The sequence below is a fragment of the Aquarana catesbeiana genome, linkage group LG07, assembly GCF_042186555.1.
Source record: "Aquarana catesbeiana isolate 2022-GZ linkage group LG07, ASM4218655v1, whole genome shotgun sequence".
NCBI lineage: Eukaryota > Metazoa > Chordata > Amphibia > Anura > Ranidae > Aquarana > Aquarana catesbeiana.
In genome coordinates, this window is record NC_133330.1 from 264516616 (window position 1) to 264534292 (window position 17677).

Consider the following 17677-nt stretch of genomic DNA (forward strand, 5'->3'; position numbering starts at 1 on the left):
CACGACCCAAATATCTCATGTGATATCCTTTTGTGTTTTGACCCCAAAGTCTTTTATGTAAAGATAATTGTGTTTGGAGGAAAACAACCTTAAAATTCCTAAGATTACAGCCAATAGATGGTGTCATTGGTATCTTTTTTTCTTGCCAATGGTGATGTGCAAAAAGCAGTAACCCACATTAGAAGTTTCCATCCTGCTGCAAACCGCTTACAGAAAGATGAATTGTGACTGGTTGCTATGGTTTGATGAAGTTTGGTTTAGTTACTTATATAAACCCGTATGACTGCAGTAGCAGCAGTAATTGTGTTCAGGAGGACTTTATATTAATCTTTTTTACTTATTGCCATCATCCGCTGGGTACCATACTGTATGAACCGTTTTCATGCCTTACGTGATGTAATGGTTTATGACTCATACTGTAATAAAAGGCAGTGGCCTCCAGCTGTTCTCCTTGCCATTAACTTTCTATAAAGATACCATAGTCACTTGTGACTCTCAGAAGCGGTTCTCTGTTGTTTACAGTGTGGTGCCTGAGAGCCTTGGATATTAAAAGAAGAACGTGGTGGTCCCTTATTTCATTACTGCCTGTTTCCATGGAGAATTTAATATCTAAAGCTCCTGGGTAGCGGCAAATAAATCTGTCTACTGAAGTTTGTTTTTCTCATTGCGGTTTTCGGACATTGTACGTTGTGGAAGGGACGTGTTCCTGCTGAAATGAGCTGGTGCGTTAGAAGAAAAATCCCCCTTACCAGCTACGTTCTGCATGGTAACTGGAAAGTACAGGAAGGAAGTTGCCAATATGAAAATAGTTTTAGGGCTAACTTCACTTCTCAATTGTAACTTGATTCTGTAATATCTGGGAAATGTCATTCAGTTAGTGGCACATCTCACAAATGCCTTTGGGGATTTACTGACTGGCAGAGATCTACTGCAAGAATGTGCTCTCAGACATTGTGAACCTGTGTGCTTTCTCAGAGAGTGTGTTCCCTCGGGGAGGCAGGTGCTCTCAGACTGTACATGCCCTGTGTGCTGCGTGTGCTCTCAGACTGTACATGCCCTGTGTGCTGCATGTGTTCTCAGACTGTGCGTGCCCTGTGTGCTACATGTGTTCTCAGACTGTGCATGCCCTGTGTGCTGTGTGTGTTTTCAGACTGTGCATGCCCTGTGTGCTGTGTGTGTTTTCAGACTATGCGTGCCCTGTGTTCTACGTGTGTTCTCAGACTATGCGTGCCCTGTGTTCTACGTGTGTTCTCAGACTGTGCGTGCCCTGTGTGCTACGCATGTTCTCAGACTGTGCGTGCTACGTGTGTTCTCAGACTGTGCGTGCCCTGTGTGCTACGTGTGTTCTCAGACTGTGCGTGCCCTGTGTGCTACGTGTGTTCTCAGACTGTGCGTACCCTGTGTGTTTTCAGACTGTACGTGCCCTGTGTGCTACGTTTGTTCTCAGACTGTGCGTGCCCTGTGTGCTACATATGTTTTCAGACTGTACGTGCCCTGTGTGCTACATATGTTTTCAGACTGTGCGTGCCCTGTGTGCTGTGTGTGTTCATGCTCCATGTAATCTCAGAATGTGCATGCCCTGTGTGTGTTCTCAGACTGTGGAGAGTCTGAGGAGAGCAGAGAGGGAGATGGAGTATGCTTGTTCAGGGTGTAAAGCTGAATAGGAGCAGGAAGTCTCCAGTGCTGCTGACAGGAATCAAGTTTTATTTCTTTTTATATTACACATGATGTAAAAAAACAGGACATAAACATGATATATGATTAAGGATGAAAATGCTATATAATTAGAAAGAACTAGCTTTAGCATTCAGAAAGCAATATGCAGCACACAGGGAACACTGAGAACACGCACAGCACAAGGGGCACCCACAGTCCGAGGACGTGCACAGGACACACACAGCACACCCACAGTCTGAGGATGGGCACAGCACACAGGACACCCACAGTATGAGGACATGCACAGGACACCCACAGTCTGGGATCACACAGCCTGAGGACATGCACAGCACAATGGACACACACACAGTCTGAGGACATGCACAGCACAATTGACACCCACAGTCTGAGAACATACACAGGGCACACAGAAAAAAAATATGTGAAAACACTTGCACTTAGGGAAAAATTATAAATATGTATATAGGGTGACTGCTGCACTTCAATAGAGTACAGAAATATGTATACACCATACAATAAGTCAGTTAGAAAAGGGCTGCGCTTACCCCTATACCAATCAAATACCGCAACAAGTGTAAAATCATAAAAAAACCAAAGGTTAACGCTGCGCTAGAAACCTAATAATTAATTGATAGCTATAAAGGATTAACCCTTACAGACTGAAGCAAATTAAATAAACAAAAAATCAGGGATTTGACCCTAAATTACCAAAAGCAGCCAGCATCAAAAAGTCAGACACAAACTTCAGATATTAATAATAAAAAATAATGCAGCGCTAAAAGTAACCAAAAAGTGAAAAGAAATTTTTTGTTTGTGAACAAAAAATTATTATGGAAAATTCGTGAACTATAATGTCATAAATGATACCACAAAAAACATACCATAAGATTATTATAACCACTGAAAGATTGTGTAAAGAATTGTGCATTCAAAAAAAGTGTAAAATCATGAATTATTAGAGTGCCTAATCCTAAACCACACAATTATATACATGTGCTATCATAAAGTGCATATGAAAAAAGTGCATGTACAAAAGTTCATCCAGATCTTCAGTGCTTTTGTGCATGAATGTAAACCAACCAATCTCTATCTCTTTATATAAATCTTCCAAATAAAGTGCCTTGTGTTCGATAAATCACCACCACACGCCACCTTCTGTGCCTCCACCAGGGTACACTCATTTGCAGATGTTGACCCCCCCACCGAACTTACGTTGAGGTGGGTCACATAAGCTTTTTCAGAGAGTATCGCGGTTCAGGTTTCCTCGGTCCACTCACCCATATAGTTAAAGTAATTAAAAAGTCTCATTTTTTTTTCTCTAAAAATGACAAACTTGTTATACTTGCTCTGTGCAGTGGATTTGCACAGAGCAGCACAAATCCTCCTCTTCTCTGGTCCCTCTTTGGCTCTCCTGATCACTCCCTCCTGTCGAGTGCCCCCACAGCAAGCAGCATACTATGGGGGCACCCGAGCCAGGTCACAGCTCCCTGTGTCCATTCAGACATGGAGCCCAAGTTTGGCCCCGCCCCTCTCTTTCCTGATTGGCTAACTGACTTTGACAGCAGCAGGAGCCATTGGCACCGCTGCTGTGTCTCAGCCAATCAGGAGTAGAGTCCTGGGCAGCCAAGGCTCTCATGGACATCGCTGGAGAGAGATGAGGCTCAGGTAAGTATTAGGGGGTGCTGGGGCGGCAGCTGCGCACAGAAGGCTTTTTATCTTCATGCAGAAACAAAATTTCTGACTTTACAACCACTTTAAGGGAACTCCTCCAGTTTGATAAAACCCATTAAAAGCATTGAAACTATTTTGCCGCGTACACACGATCAGAATTTCCGACAAATGTTCGATGTGAGCTTGTTGTCGGAAATTCCGACTGTGTGTAGGCTCCATCGGACATTTGCTGTCGGAATTTCCAACAACAGATGCTTGAGAGCTGGATCTCAAATTTTCCGACAACAAAATTCGTTGTCGTAAATTCCGAGCCTGTGTGGACAGTTCCGACTCCCAAAGTTCCACGCATGCGTGGAATCAAGCAGAAAAGCCGCACTGACTATTGAACTTCATTTTTCTGGGCTCGTCGTATGTGTTGTACGTCACCGTGTTCTTGACGTTCAGAATTTCCGACAACATTTGTGTGACCGTGTGTATGCAAGACAAGTTTGAGCCAACATCTGTCAGAAAAAAATCCACGGTTCGGTTGTCGGAAATTTCGATCGTCTGTACACGGCATTACACTCGCAAAGTAATGTGTTTGCCCGGCACACTCGATAATGTGCCAATACTCGGAATGTAGCACTGGTACAGTCCGGAGCCGGTGTGTGCTCCAACTTACGGAAGTGAAGTCGTGTCGGAAGTCTTGCTGGATCAATGCTAGGCGAGTATAAATGTTTATAATTATTTTAAAATCTGTACTTCTCTTTTAAGATGAAGCCCACATACTATGCAAACTGACACCCTTTTCATACCGTCTGTATACGAACGCATGTTTGCTTATTATCATGATTTTCCATTCACAAGACCGATTAGATTAACAAAATAAAGTACTTTTATGTAATATCATTTTTTTATTCTGTGGATTTTGCAACCCTTTCTTGAACCTCTTTAGATCTCATGTACACAGGGCAGTTGAAAACCTCTTCTGAACACTGGAAATTTACAGTGAAAAATGTCCGTTTGGCGTTAATCATTGGGAAAATGCCCTTAAGATTCTATACCGAGGATATCTAAAACCATATAGACTAACTAAATTCAACTCCGATGCCAAACCTTTGTGCTGGCGGCATTGTGGTCTTACTGGGAATCTACTGCATATATTATGGGATTGCAAGTCCCTCCGAAGCTTTTGGAATATGGTATTCATCCTCATATCTTCAAACTACAGGTATACTCCTTGCCCCGTCCCCACATTTAGCATTATTGGGCTTAACAATAGATAATTTCCCAAAACAATATAGAACCCTAATTTTGCATATTCTTATAGTTATTAGGTTAACCATAACTAAAACATGGAACACTATACACGCACCTAACCTAACGGATGTAATCAATAGACTTAACTCCCACTACCTATATGAAATTTTTTAGCAATCAATAGTCATGGCCTCAAATCCTTCTATTCTAAATGGGCTTATTGGGATCTACTTGACAAGCTAACTGACTTATGATTATATTGGCAGAGAGGTAATCATGGTCTGCTTACTACCTATAGCGAATAAAATACTGGTGCGAGCAGAGTTGTATTTGTTTATTTTCCTTTTCTTTCTTTTTTTTACCTTTTGAGTGATGTCTCATCATGTTGTATTCCATTTTTCTGCTTTAACCCGCTAGCATGACATGTACTGTTTTCAGGCTATCCACGTACTTGGTAGTGCCACATAGCTTCAGTGTATGATAACTGGAATACAACTTTTTACTATGTGGTAATGGTAGATCAACATAGTGTTAGTTGGTACTGTCCATACTTTGTGTCTTACTGTTATTGAGGATTTGATTGCTCTAAAAATACATTGACCATGTTTGTCACTTTCTAATTTTTATCAAAAAATATTTGCAAGAAAAGCGTCCATTTTACAGCTTTTATATACTGAGTTTATGCAAGTTTAGCAACTGTTATGAGCATTTGAGGTTAGAAGCGTTTTTAACTACTTCAGCCCCGTAAGGATTTACCCCCTAATGACCAGCCCATTTTTTGCAATCCGGTACTGCGTCGCTTTAACGGACAATTGCGCGGTAGTGCGACATTGTACCCAAAAAAAACTTGATGTGTTTTTTTCCTCCACAAATAGAGCTTTCTCTTGATGGTATTTGATCACCTCTGCGGTTTTTATTTTTTATGCGATAAACAAAAAACGAGCGACAATTTTGGGGGAAAACAAAATTTTACTTTTTGCTATAATACATCCCTCCAAAAAAAGTAAAAAAACAAATGAATTCATCAGATTAGGCCAATATGTATTCTTCTACATATTTTTGGTAAAAAAAAAATCACCATAAGCGTATATTGATTGGTTTGCACAGAAGTTATAGCGTCTACAAAATAGGGGGTAGATTTATGGCATTTTTGTTATTTTTTTTTTTTATTATTAGTAATGGCGGCGATCTGTGATTTTTATCATGACTGCAACATTATGGCGAGATTGGATAGATAGATAGATTTAGGGACTTTACATTTTTTTTTTCATTGTTTTTACATTTACATTACATTGTTTTTGGTAATGGGAGCTATTTGTGTTTTTTAGCGGGACTGCGACATTGCGGCGGACAAATCTGACCCTAAGTGACACTTTTTGGGGACCAGTGACCCCAATACAGTGATCAGCGCTAAAAAAAAATGCACTGATCAATGTATAAATGACACTAGCAGGAATGGGGTTAACCTTGTCCCCTCAGTGTGTGTTCTAACTGTGTGGGGGATGGGTTTACTGGGACAACACAGAGAACGCTGTTCCTGATCACTAGGAACAGCCGATCTGAGTGTTGTTTCCTGTCAGAACAGGGATCCGCCTTGTTTACCTAGGCAGCTTTCCATTCCACCTCTCTGTGAAGCGATCGCGAGTAGCCGGCGGACAACGAGTCCTCCAGCCTTGCGCGTGCCCACAGTATCCCGTGCACCAAACAACGTACAGGTACGTTGTTTCATGCAGCCGGGCCACCCCGCCGCAGTATATGTGCAGTGGGCAGTCTGGAAGTGGTTAAAAATAACCTCAGGAGACCCTCCCAAATGTCCACAATGCATGAAAAACATGTATTATTACCTATTTCAGCCATTCTGTGAAAGAAGAGAGCAGCAGCAGAGAAAGCAGTGTGCTTGTAGATGGCTGTCTTATTTTTTTTTTTTGTTTTCTCTATGGATCCCATCATGAGCATGTGTGAGGAAATGCTCCTGATGTTGTTGCTGAGGCTCCTGTGTTTGTTTTTTTTAACATTTTTGTTTTCAAAAATTATCAGAAAAGTTTTTCCCTTTAAAAACTCCTATAAAAAAAAAAAGGGGGCTATCGCGTTTACAAACTTTTTTGCATTTGAAATGTCGGTAAACTACAGTCCTGAATGTGTGTTTTCTGCTTTGAAAAAAGTACATGTACACATAAGATAACTTTGAGGAAAGTTCAGGGGCTGCCGAAAAAAAAACACCCAACTGCTCCTAAGCATCCATTTAGCAGCTGCCGTGTACGTGAGGCCTTACAGGTAAACCATAGAAATGCTAGTTTCTAGAGCTTTCATGTTGTCACTCACCCCCTACTAGTTTTTTTTAAATGTTTGTGCGTTGCTCAGAAACCTCTTTCTCCATGCTTTCTTACAACTCAAGCTGTTCCTAGGTAACATAAACACATCTTTTTATCACTGATGTGTTCAAGGCGCAGTAATCTATAGCTTTAGACTGGGATTGTCCAACCTATGGCCCTGGGATTGCTCTGCAGTCTGTGGCAATTCTTCAGTCTGAACAGTAAACAGAATTTTACCATTGTAAAACCATCATCAATACAGTTATCAGATCAAATTTATATTAGGATGGTCATACATGCATGGCATGTCCTGCTGAATCAGCCAAAATTTGCTCCATGGGTGATGACTCTGTTGGCAATCTCAAGATCAATAAAAGTCAACACTGCAGGCTGAACAAAAGAATTCTGTATGTGTATGGCCACCTTTAGTCTCATCTTCTTATCTCAGAGGTCTAACCAATGGCTTGTTGAAAGATTCTGTGAGTAATGCTGACCAGAGGAAAGCTCACCTGAATGCATGTATTGGTGGAATGAAAACCGCTCCTCAAAGGTTGGGACTATAGATGGTGGGGAGCTTCACAGATCTGACTGCATGTTGGTAGGATGAAAACTGCTCCTCAAAGGCTGGAACTAGGGGAGGGGTGGGGGGAGCTTGATAGACCTAATTATATGTTGGTTTGTGAAATGAAAACCGCTCCTCTAAGGCTGGGACTAGAGAAGGGTAGGAGCTTGACAGATCTGACTGCATGTTGGTTGGTGAAATGAAAACTGCTCCTCAAAGGCTGGGACTATATAGAAGATGGGGAGCTTCACAGATCTGACTGCATGTTGGTAGGATGAAAACCGCTTCTCAAAGGCTGGGACTAGAGAATGGGAGGAGCTTCACAGTTCTGACTGCATGTTGGTAGGATGAAAAACCGCTCCTCAAAGGCTGGGACTAGAGAATGGGAGGAGCTTGACAGATCTGACTGCATGTTGGTTCGTGGAATAAAAACTGCTCTTCAAAGGCTGAGACTAGAGAAGGGGGGAGGCGCTTGACAGATTTTCAGTAAAAGTGGAAGCTCAGGCTGGAAATGTTATCCTGTCGTTTGTCCAGCTGTTCTATATGGACAGTCTGTTCTCTTCACCCAGGGTTTGACTGCCCTATCCATTTTTGTTTACTGTCACTGGCTAAACTGAGAGGCAGAATGTCAGTGAAACTGATTTCTCTGCTACAAGGTTGCTAACAATTAAATATGTTCCAATTATTTTTTTAGTTGAGCGGATTTAAATAAGCATGTTGTGTTTCATATTCTCTTGGCAGTCCATGAGCATTATTACCCTAGATACAACAGATTTATTAATTTGGACTAAATGCATTCTGTTATGATTTTGCTGGTTCTTGACAGTAAATATTGGCTTTACAGACCTATATTCACAGATGATCATAACTGCATATACAAAACAGATAGAAATGGATTTTATGGTAGTATTGATTACCAGCGACCAATAGATATGTGGCAAGTCAGCTCAGATTATTTTTATACCCTGGTAGGAGGAGGTCCTGCACCTATTATGAGCCCTGCTAAAACTAATTGAGATAATATGTATGGTAAGGATTCTGCAGTAAGATAACAGGGCTTACTATTCCTCAGTCCAGAGTCTCAGAGTCCACCTAGAAGAAATCTGTTTAGAATTAGTTCATGCTTTAAAGGGAATCTTTCCATTCTATTTTCATCCATTCCATATTTGCCAGGCTTGTAGACATAGTGGTACCTTCATAATCGGCTTCATCGGTGGTTTTAAAAAAATGTTTTCCTTTTCCCAGCCCAACATCCACCTCTGTATCTATAGGAAATGTAGAGAAATTAACTTTTAAAGCTCACATCACATGAACTGGCATGTAAACAATCAGCAGATGTTTCTAAGCTGAAATGAGCTGGAATTTGTGATCTTTGAAAATGAACAACTTCACAGTAACAGCAGCTACATTGATGAGAGATGACTCATTTTGAAGCTCTTTTACTGCTTGCCAGAATATGTAAATATTTTTTAAGTGATATTAAAGCGGACCTTCAGTAATTTTTTTCATCTTTCCATCTATTAGATCTTCTGCCCTTGTTGTTTTAACTTTGGATAGTAAAACTTTTTTTTTCTGCCAGTAAATACCTTATACAGCCCACTTCCTGTTTCTTGTCTGGTAAAAAGCCTAGGCTTATGACATCATGCACAGCTCTCTCTCACACTCGTGAGAGTTTGCCAGGAAGGGTTGATGAGGGGATGAGTCATAAGAGGGCCAATGAGAGCTGCAGAGCTGGAGGTGTGCCTCTGTGTGTCTGTGTAAATCCAGGAAGTGACCAGGCAGCAGCTTCAGCTGCCCACAGTTAAAATGGTTGCAGCCAGACTCATTAGAGGGAGATTTCTGCAGCATATTTGGCATGTACAGAATTACAGTATATAAAAAATAATATGCAAAGTGGTTGGAGGGAAGCTTCAGAATGGCAAAGATGTTTTTATTATAAATGATGTGAGCAGACTGAAGTTCTTCTTTAAAGCCTATTTTTTAAATTATATTTACCTGCTCTGTACAATTGCAGAGTGATCCCTTATCTCCTCTTTTGGGGTACTGTGCCAGTGCTTTCCACTCCTTTTTCCTGTGAGTGCCTCCAAAAGGCACCCATGGGGGCACGCTCTCGAGCCAGGGTGTGTGCACCCAGCGTGGTTCAGCCACCCTCTGACTGATGGGCCTGGTTAATGTTCTCTGTGATGTGCAAGGTGTACAAAATGGTGATGTGCAACAGGGTAATAACCAAGTCCGAGGACAGATTGGACGTGTTTTTGTTCTTGCCTTATGCTTTGGTGAGTTGTTTATAAGCTGAATCTTTCATAATTGGCATTGATTTCTGTAAACTTTGGAAAAGGAAAGGAATGCTTTAGAGCTGAACAGCCAGCTTGAAGAGAAGTTAAATTTTCAATCTGTGTGTGGCCCCCCCCCGTCTGACAGAAGTTGACTGATAGATTGGGCCTTCTGTAAAAAAAATGTATTGGATCAGCAGCTGCAAATTGATCAGTGTATTCTGACAGAGGAGGAGTCCTACTGTCTGTCAGATTACAATAGCACAGCGGGTAGATTCCGCCATGCACCTCACTTGCCCCACCAGCTGAATGGAAAAAGAAAAAATATGCATGTATACCCAGCTTAACATTAACTATTCTCAAAAAATATCCCCTTTCCTACCTAACCTGCATTCCTTTTTGTAAAAAATATTTGTATAACCCCTTTTTTGGCCTGGTGATGTGATTCAGTCAGTGTGGTCAGTGTGAGGAAGCGCTTGTCAACTGCTGTGAACTCCGGGAGTCATGACGTCACTCATAGGCTCCCATAGCTCAGCCATTGTCGACGCTCCCTCCTCTCACCTGCAGCCAGCCGCTCAGTGACACAGGAGCCGGAGCTCACATTTTTTTTTATACAGGTTATGCAGAATAGGTAGGAGAAGGGAATGTTTTTAAGACTGGTTAGATTTAAGCTTTTCACCCACTTTAGTGCCACAACAGCCGGCCCTACAGTCTTCCGAACTTCAGAACTGTAATGTGGGTGGGTACCCCTGCCAGCGGCCATGCCCTATCTTGATGAAAGTGGCTGATGGTCACTGCATGGATTGCAATGAAGCCTAGTGATGTGACCCACAAGGAGAGCAAAAGGACTGGTCAGTTACTGCCATGCAGAGAGGCTTCAATCGACCACAAGATCACAGGAACATGGATGAGGGGGATGAAAGGAAGCAATTAAATACTTAGTAATTCAGTTTCCTTGAAATATATATTTTTGATTTGTATTAACAGTTACATGGTTCAATACATTGTTTCATGGTTCCCTTCTTTTTGGTACAAGCGCTAAGGCAACAAAGAAGAAGGGAACACTCTGAAAATGTGTCTATCTGTGCAAGTATTATAAAAAAGTATCACAGACAGTACTCGGGAGCATAGAATGCATTAAGGTAAAAAACACTTTGTACCTTTAGAACCACTTTTAAGAGAAGGTACAGAACAATTATTTTGGATCAAGCTGAGCAAGTGATTTGAGTGTCTTTTTATTTCTGATTTTATAGGCTAACATAGAACTGCATCTAAAGGGAAAAATATATGCGGTATTTTAATGCCCGTGTGTGTATGTATATGTGTGTGTATATATATATATATATATATATATATATATATATATATATATATATGTATATGTATGTATATATATATATATATATATATATATATATATATAAAATTATGGTTAAAAATTACTGTGCTGTCCTGAATATTATGTGAAATAAATTGTGAATTATAGTGAAAACTGAAATAAGTATGGAAAAACAGCTGCAACTTCCATCGAGATACACACATTGATCAACAATTTCCAATATCAAGTCGTGCTATATTTTCAATAAGTGAATCTGTGCAATGAGTTAATCTTATTCAACCCTTATAAAGTGAAAATCATAAATAAAAATTGATCAATCTGCACACTATAAGCAGTCCATTCTATTGATTAGTAGATCTCCAATGTGAAATTGGCACACAATACACCCGGGAATAGTGATAAAAAAAAAAGATGTGCCTTCCACCTCGACACACACTGCCGCTTACCGGCTCTTGTTGATCTCCTATTACAGGAGATAACATTCACTTCTGGCTTAATACCCAGACCGGGCCTTTATGTACGCAGCCAAGATCTCAGTGTCTTCCCAGATGTTTACCCTTTACAGGTACACTTTGCCGGATAATCCCCATAAGAAAATAAAAGCTTCTATATCATAAAATCTTTGGGTGACTTTAATAAGTATAAAAAGTATTGCACTTACATTTAGACAAGTAAATTCATGTAGTAAAAAACACAGAGCCGGCTAGCTCTCGATTGCAGCCCGTGGTTCCGGTACTTGCGTGAACGCGGTGATGTCAGCACGTCGCTCCTCCCTACGTGTTTCATCACAATTGATGTCGTCCTGGGGAACGGTATATACGGTATGTACTGTATATAAAAAAAATATATAAGGTATAGATAGCAGCACAGTATTTCTAAATACACTCCACCTACCTACAGTACTACCATCAATCCTTTTCATTTATAATGAATACCCAAGGAAACAAACCGTTCAAACAAACATTTCCGAATTACCCTCTTAAAACTCCCTCTATATTCTATATCGGGGTCATCACATCCTATACTGAGCAGATGGACAGTTAATATGACATACGTATCACAATGACTTGTAGAGAGGCAGAAAAGTGGAAAAGCAAGTTTTTATTCCTCTGTATTGTACAATATTTGTTTTCATGCTCTGTGTTCAGGTTTCCTCTGTGCAGCACATGCCTTCTACATGACCTTGTAAGCTTTCCAGACGCTGTGAAGGATTTGAGCAGCATAGCAGGCATACTTCACCTGCTGAAAACCCCGGTCTGCAGTCTGCACGCTTATATAAGGTGTTTTGTTTTGTTTTTTTTTTGTTTTTTTTTTTTGTAAGAGAAGAAATATCTTATGGTTTATATTTGTTTGGTTCTTTATGATCCTTTATTGTGTACCCCACTTCAAGGTGTATTCCTGTTTCATTCGTCCTTTCAGTCTCCTTTAGATACTACAGCCCTGGTTCCCAACTTGGCCCCTTGGTACTTAAGCCGTCTATACATCCCTTGAATTTCAGCCAAATTTATAGCTATAAGCGGTCTGTCGGCACCAACCAGTTTTGACCACAGCGGTTTGCACGGGTGCACTGGCTGCAGAATACAATATCCGGAAGGGGAATACAATAGCCCATGGGCTGAACAAGAAAGGTCTATCTATATATGTATGGCTACCCTTAGTCAGGGGATGCCTCTCTTCACCCTATGCTGAGCCCTGGGCTGGTGAGAAGGTGGACCAAGGTGCACTTTGCAGCCTCATGTGGACTGGCATGTGGTACTAAATACCTACAGAACACAGGCCTGGGAAGGAAGTATGTTCATTACACTGGCTAGTTAAATAGCTTGGCTTATTTCTTACACACTTCTGTACTTTTCTGTGCTATCTATTCCTGTTTCTCTTTTTATGTATTTTAATCTTGTAATGGTCCTTTCGATTGGGAATATTTTGGCAACTGTAAGGCCGGACATAGACGGAGTGATTTTCTTTCCTGCAAACGCTGACTGTGTTGATACTGGTTGATCCTTACAAGAAAATCTTGTGAGCTGATCATTTTTGTGCATTGTCGCCAGGTCTAATTTTACCATTTGTTGAGACACAGTAATTGTGCTCAGCTGCAGAGAGCTCCATCTAGTGTCTAGTATACAAATCTCTTTATTTAATACAAAACCAACATATGGAAGAGTAAACTTGTGAGAATAGAAAAGCTATATAAAAAAAATTACATTACAGCTAAGCGCTGCAGTAACAACCCTAATGCCGCGTACACACGATCGGACATTCCGACAATGAAATCCTGGATTTATTTCCGATGGATGTTGGCTCAAACTTGCATACACACAGTTGCACAAATGTTATTGGAAATTCCGATCGGCAAGAATGCGGTGACGTACGACGAGCCGAGAAAAATGAAGTTCAATAGCCAGTGTAGATCTTTTGCTTGATTCCGAGCATGCGTGGAATTTTGTGCGTCGGAATTGTGTACACACGATCGGAATTTACGACAACAGAGTTTGTTGTCTGAAAATTTGAGAACCAGCTCTCAAATTTTTGTTGTCGGAAATTCCGATAGAGCCTACACACGGTTGGAATTTCTGACAACAGGCTCCCATCGAACATCCGATCGTGTGTACACGGCATTAGTATGCTTTGCTGGAAACTACACAATACTTTCCATTTAACATGGAAAATTTTGCATGATATTTCTGATTGATTTCCATCCTTGTGAGGGACATCCAAGCTGTCTAAATGTCACCTGCAGTGGTTTGTTTCTTTTACTTTATTTCTTATCTACGTGCTATTTTTTTCTGTATTTGTTGGACTTGTATGACGTTAGGCCCAGTATTGTGTGACTTGTGCTGTGCCTTCTAGCACTGTTGTATTGGGTTGTATATTCTGATACTCCCTTTTGATGTACAACCGTGTGCCTTGTTGCCATGCCTGTATATTGTATACTTGAAATCTTAATAAAAAGTTGACTATTAAAAAAAAACAAAAAAGGAAAATTTCACCATAAACTTAAGGTACTGTATATCTAAACTCAAGAGCAAAAATTGCATATGCTGCATCTTACAAGCCCTTAGATGTGGTGACTTTTATGTTTTGTAGTACATCTTCAAGTACAGAAACACTCTCATATCAGAAATCTTGTGTCCCTGTAACTTCCTGTGAACTGAATTCTGGGACCATTTTTCTAAGCTTCCCTAGCTATCTTCTGTAAACTTCAAAGCCTCACCCCTCTATGTAATGGAGTCGATGAGAAGGGAGGTGTTTGTAGTCCAAATCAGGACTGCAGCCTAGGGTGACAGTGCTACTACTTCATACATACAATGCTGGGAGCGATTGGTGTCACCCTAGGACAGGAAGTGCATTATTGGTAGAATCGCAAGTTTTATAATTTGGATACTTTAAATTTCAGCGTTGAGGTAAACCTGCAGGTAAATTTCTATGTTCAGAGCTTCCAGTTATCAATCTTTTAATATTCCTGTTGGCATTGTTCCTTTACACAGAGCCATGCCATGCGGGTAGTGCGGACGGTGGGACAAGCCTTCGAAGTGTGTCACAAGCTGAGTTTGCAGCACACGGAGCAGGTGGGGGATGGACGAGAAGATGTAGACAGCGAGAAGAGCACTGATGACTCTGGTGTTCCAGGTGGGCAAGGAAGGTTGACAGGAATGCAACAGTGATTAGTCACAAATACTTTGTTAACATTGACTATTTTTTGTCTTCATGCCGCTAGCATTAGTAGATAGATAGGAAAGTATATCCTATTTAATTGTTTTAAACTTTTTTTTTTTTTACATTTCCTCAGTTACTTCCTGTTTCTTGCCTAGGCAAATGTTCTCCTATATCCTAGAAGTCTTCAGGAGGGGCGGAGAGGAGGAAGGGTTTTCACAGCTAAGCGCACACGCCTGCATGCATGCTTGAGCTAAGGGCAGATGGATTCCAGGAAGTAAATGCTACATTAATCATTTGCCCTTACTCAAGATGGCCGCAGCCAGAAATGATTTCTCAACAAAATAAAAAATGGAGACATAGATGGGGAAGTTTTCTTTGAATATTAAAAATGAATTAAATAGTGTTTTTTGTGCTCAGATGCAGTGAAGATCTGCTTTAAGGAGAAGTAGAGCCAAAGTTCTTTTGGCCCTACTTCTCCTGTGGGTCACAGAGGTGCACTTCATTCTGCACTCTTGTGACCAGCTTTAGCCTGCCCGCTGTTGGCTGAACACAGAAGTCCAGACAGATGTTAAAGAAAAACATATCTAAGGCAGTCTTTCTCAACCAGGGCTCCGCGGAAACCTAGGGTTTCTCCAGAGGTTGCTAGGAGTTCCATGAGCAATGGTGGATGGATCACTAAATTACACTGGCCACCAGTGTAAGGGGACATTTCCCCACTTGCCACAATTATAAGGGGGCACTTCTCAACTGGCCACTAGTATAAGAGAACACTACAACGTTCACAGTTTTTTTTTCCTAGCTATTATTATTATTATTATTATTATTATTATTATTATTTGTGTCATTTCATGATTATTACTAAAAAGAATGTTTGCTAAGGGTGTCAAATATGCTAAGTTCACCACATTCTTCTTCTTTTTTTTTTCTCTTAATTTCGACAACTCTTTTGCTCGTGCTAACGTATGAGCAGCAGATATAATCGTTTTAAGCAGAGGTTCCCTGAGACCCAACAATTATTTCAAGGTTTCCTCTGTAGTAAAAAGATTAATGAAACCTAAAGCCCAGTACACACTACAAGGGGGTTGAATGGAAAAAACACTGACAGATCGCCATACCAACACAAGAGATGTTGGTGCAGTGATCTTCCCCACTGTTCTGTTAATTACTGACAAAATACATTGATTAGCACTCACAGCCATTGATTCCGAGCGTTGACCGGATGCTGGTTTTCTAGCATGTCCCTTCAACAAAGGCCAGTCGTTAAACCAGCTTCTTTTGGACAGACTGCTGTACGCACTGACCGAAAAAGTTTGTACAGCAGTCTGTCCAACAGAAACCGGTCTAAAAACTGGCCTTTGTTGAAGGGACATGCTGGAAAACCAGCATTTGATCAGCCCTTGCAGCCAATGGCTGTGAGCACTGATCGGTATATTCTGGTTTTAGGAGTCCCTCCTGTCCAAAATACAGTAGCACAGCAGGATAGATTGCCATGCCAACATTGCTTGTGTTGGTATGGCGATCTGCCGTGTTTTTATTTTTATTTTTTCCTTCAACCCAGTCAGGTTTACAAGTGTGTACTGGGCTTCAGGCTGCTTTAAAATTCAATCCATTAATAAGGAATTGTTCTGTTTAGCATGATTGTGCTGTGGCTTCTGTAACTTTTTAGTTGGCCAGACATTTGGACATCTCACCTACTGTGAGGCAGTGAGACCTCTGCCCATTCTGATATGCTGCCATCTTCTCCTGTGGATGAAGCTTATTGTGGTGGCTAGTTCCTTTCCACATTAGAAAAGGCAGTGGTCAGCATCTATTTATGCAGAAATTTTCCGACGTGTTTTTGACACCCAAGGACATACATAATTGCCCTCTTACTATTCCTCAACAGGGCAGTAGCTTCCTGATTGTTACAGTACAAGAATCTATTACATCTCTTGTAACCATCAGGCCGAGGATGTCCTCATAACTTTTCTTTGATGTTACCTTCTTTTGCTTTATTTTCAGTGACACAAATAGTTGCCAATGTAGATCACAATGCTGATGAGACTGACATTGATGCTCTGGACAGTCCTTTGCCCGGAGGACAGGTTCCAAAATTCAGCCGCTGTGTGACTGATCTGGATGCTGTAAATCGAGAGAGTGATCGCACTGAGGAAAAGAAGGCGCAGGTAGATATTGTGCTTCTTTATGCTGACTCTTTAAAGTTTTTTTATGACATACAGATACATTTTTAGTTCTGGTTACTCCCATGCTTGAACTTTCACATGGAGGATTCCTTACAAGTAGGAGACACAGTGAAGGTCTTTATTTGCTGAGATAGAGACCATCAGTGTTGAGTGGCCTGTGAACATGCAGCAATTTAAAGTGTTTGTTACCCAAAAAAAAAAATAAATGGATCCTGTTCCCTTAAAGCATTTTATACAGCACAGAGCTTGTGCTGTGTAATTTGACCCCCCGTGTCACCTAAAAAACCTGGCAGATCCTGTCTGCCTATACCCTCCCCCTGTAAACTGACTATGGCTTATCATGACTGCTGAGCCCTGATACCGTGGTCAGTTATATGCCTCCGTCATCCGCAGTCCTGCTCTCCTGTATCCTTCTCTCCCTCCCCTCCCTGCCTGTCAGCTCCGTTCACTCCACGATCCTCCCCTCCTGGTGCAATCAAATCTATAATATAAGCATGCCATCCCCTCTGTTATATTACGCTATGTGTCCCTGTGCCTTTGCTGTATAAAAAATATGCCGATTATACCTTATATCAGCGTCTCTCGGCGCTCACATGACTCCTGGATCTCTCTCATCTCTCCTCCCCAGCTAACGTCAGTGGCAGTGCTCAGCCCCGCCCATTATAGCGGTCAGCCAGGCAGAGGAGAGAGCAGAGGAGTCACGTAAGCGCCGGGAGCCGCAATGATATACGGTATATTTGGCATTTATTATATAACGGAGAGGATGG

At 41.2% G+C, this 17677-nt stretch overlaps 1 protein-coding gene across 2 annotated transcripts in view; it reads left to right on the forward strand.

Moving 5' to 3' along the window:
* Positions 1-17677, forward strand: part of LOC141103561 (carboxyl-terminal PDZ ligand of neuronal nitric oxide synthase protein-like) — a 184318-nt gene that overhangs the window by 113439 nt on the left and 53202 nt on the right. For both annotated transcript variants that reach the window (XM_073593283.1, XM_073593284.1), the window contains exons 6-7: positions 14559-14700; positions 16729-16892. In XM_073593283.1, the coding sequence (XP_073449384.1) occupies positions 14559-14700; positions 16729-16892 (306 nt within the window). The remainder of the gene's footprint in view (positions 1-14558; positions 14701-16728; positions 16893-17677) is intronic.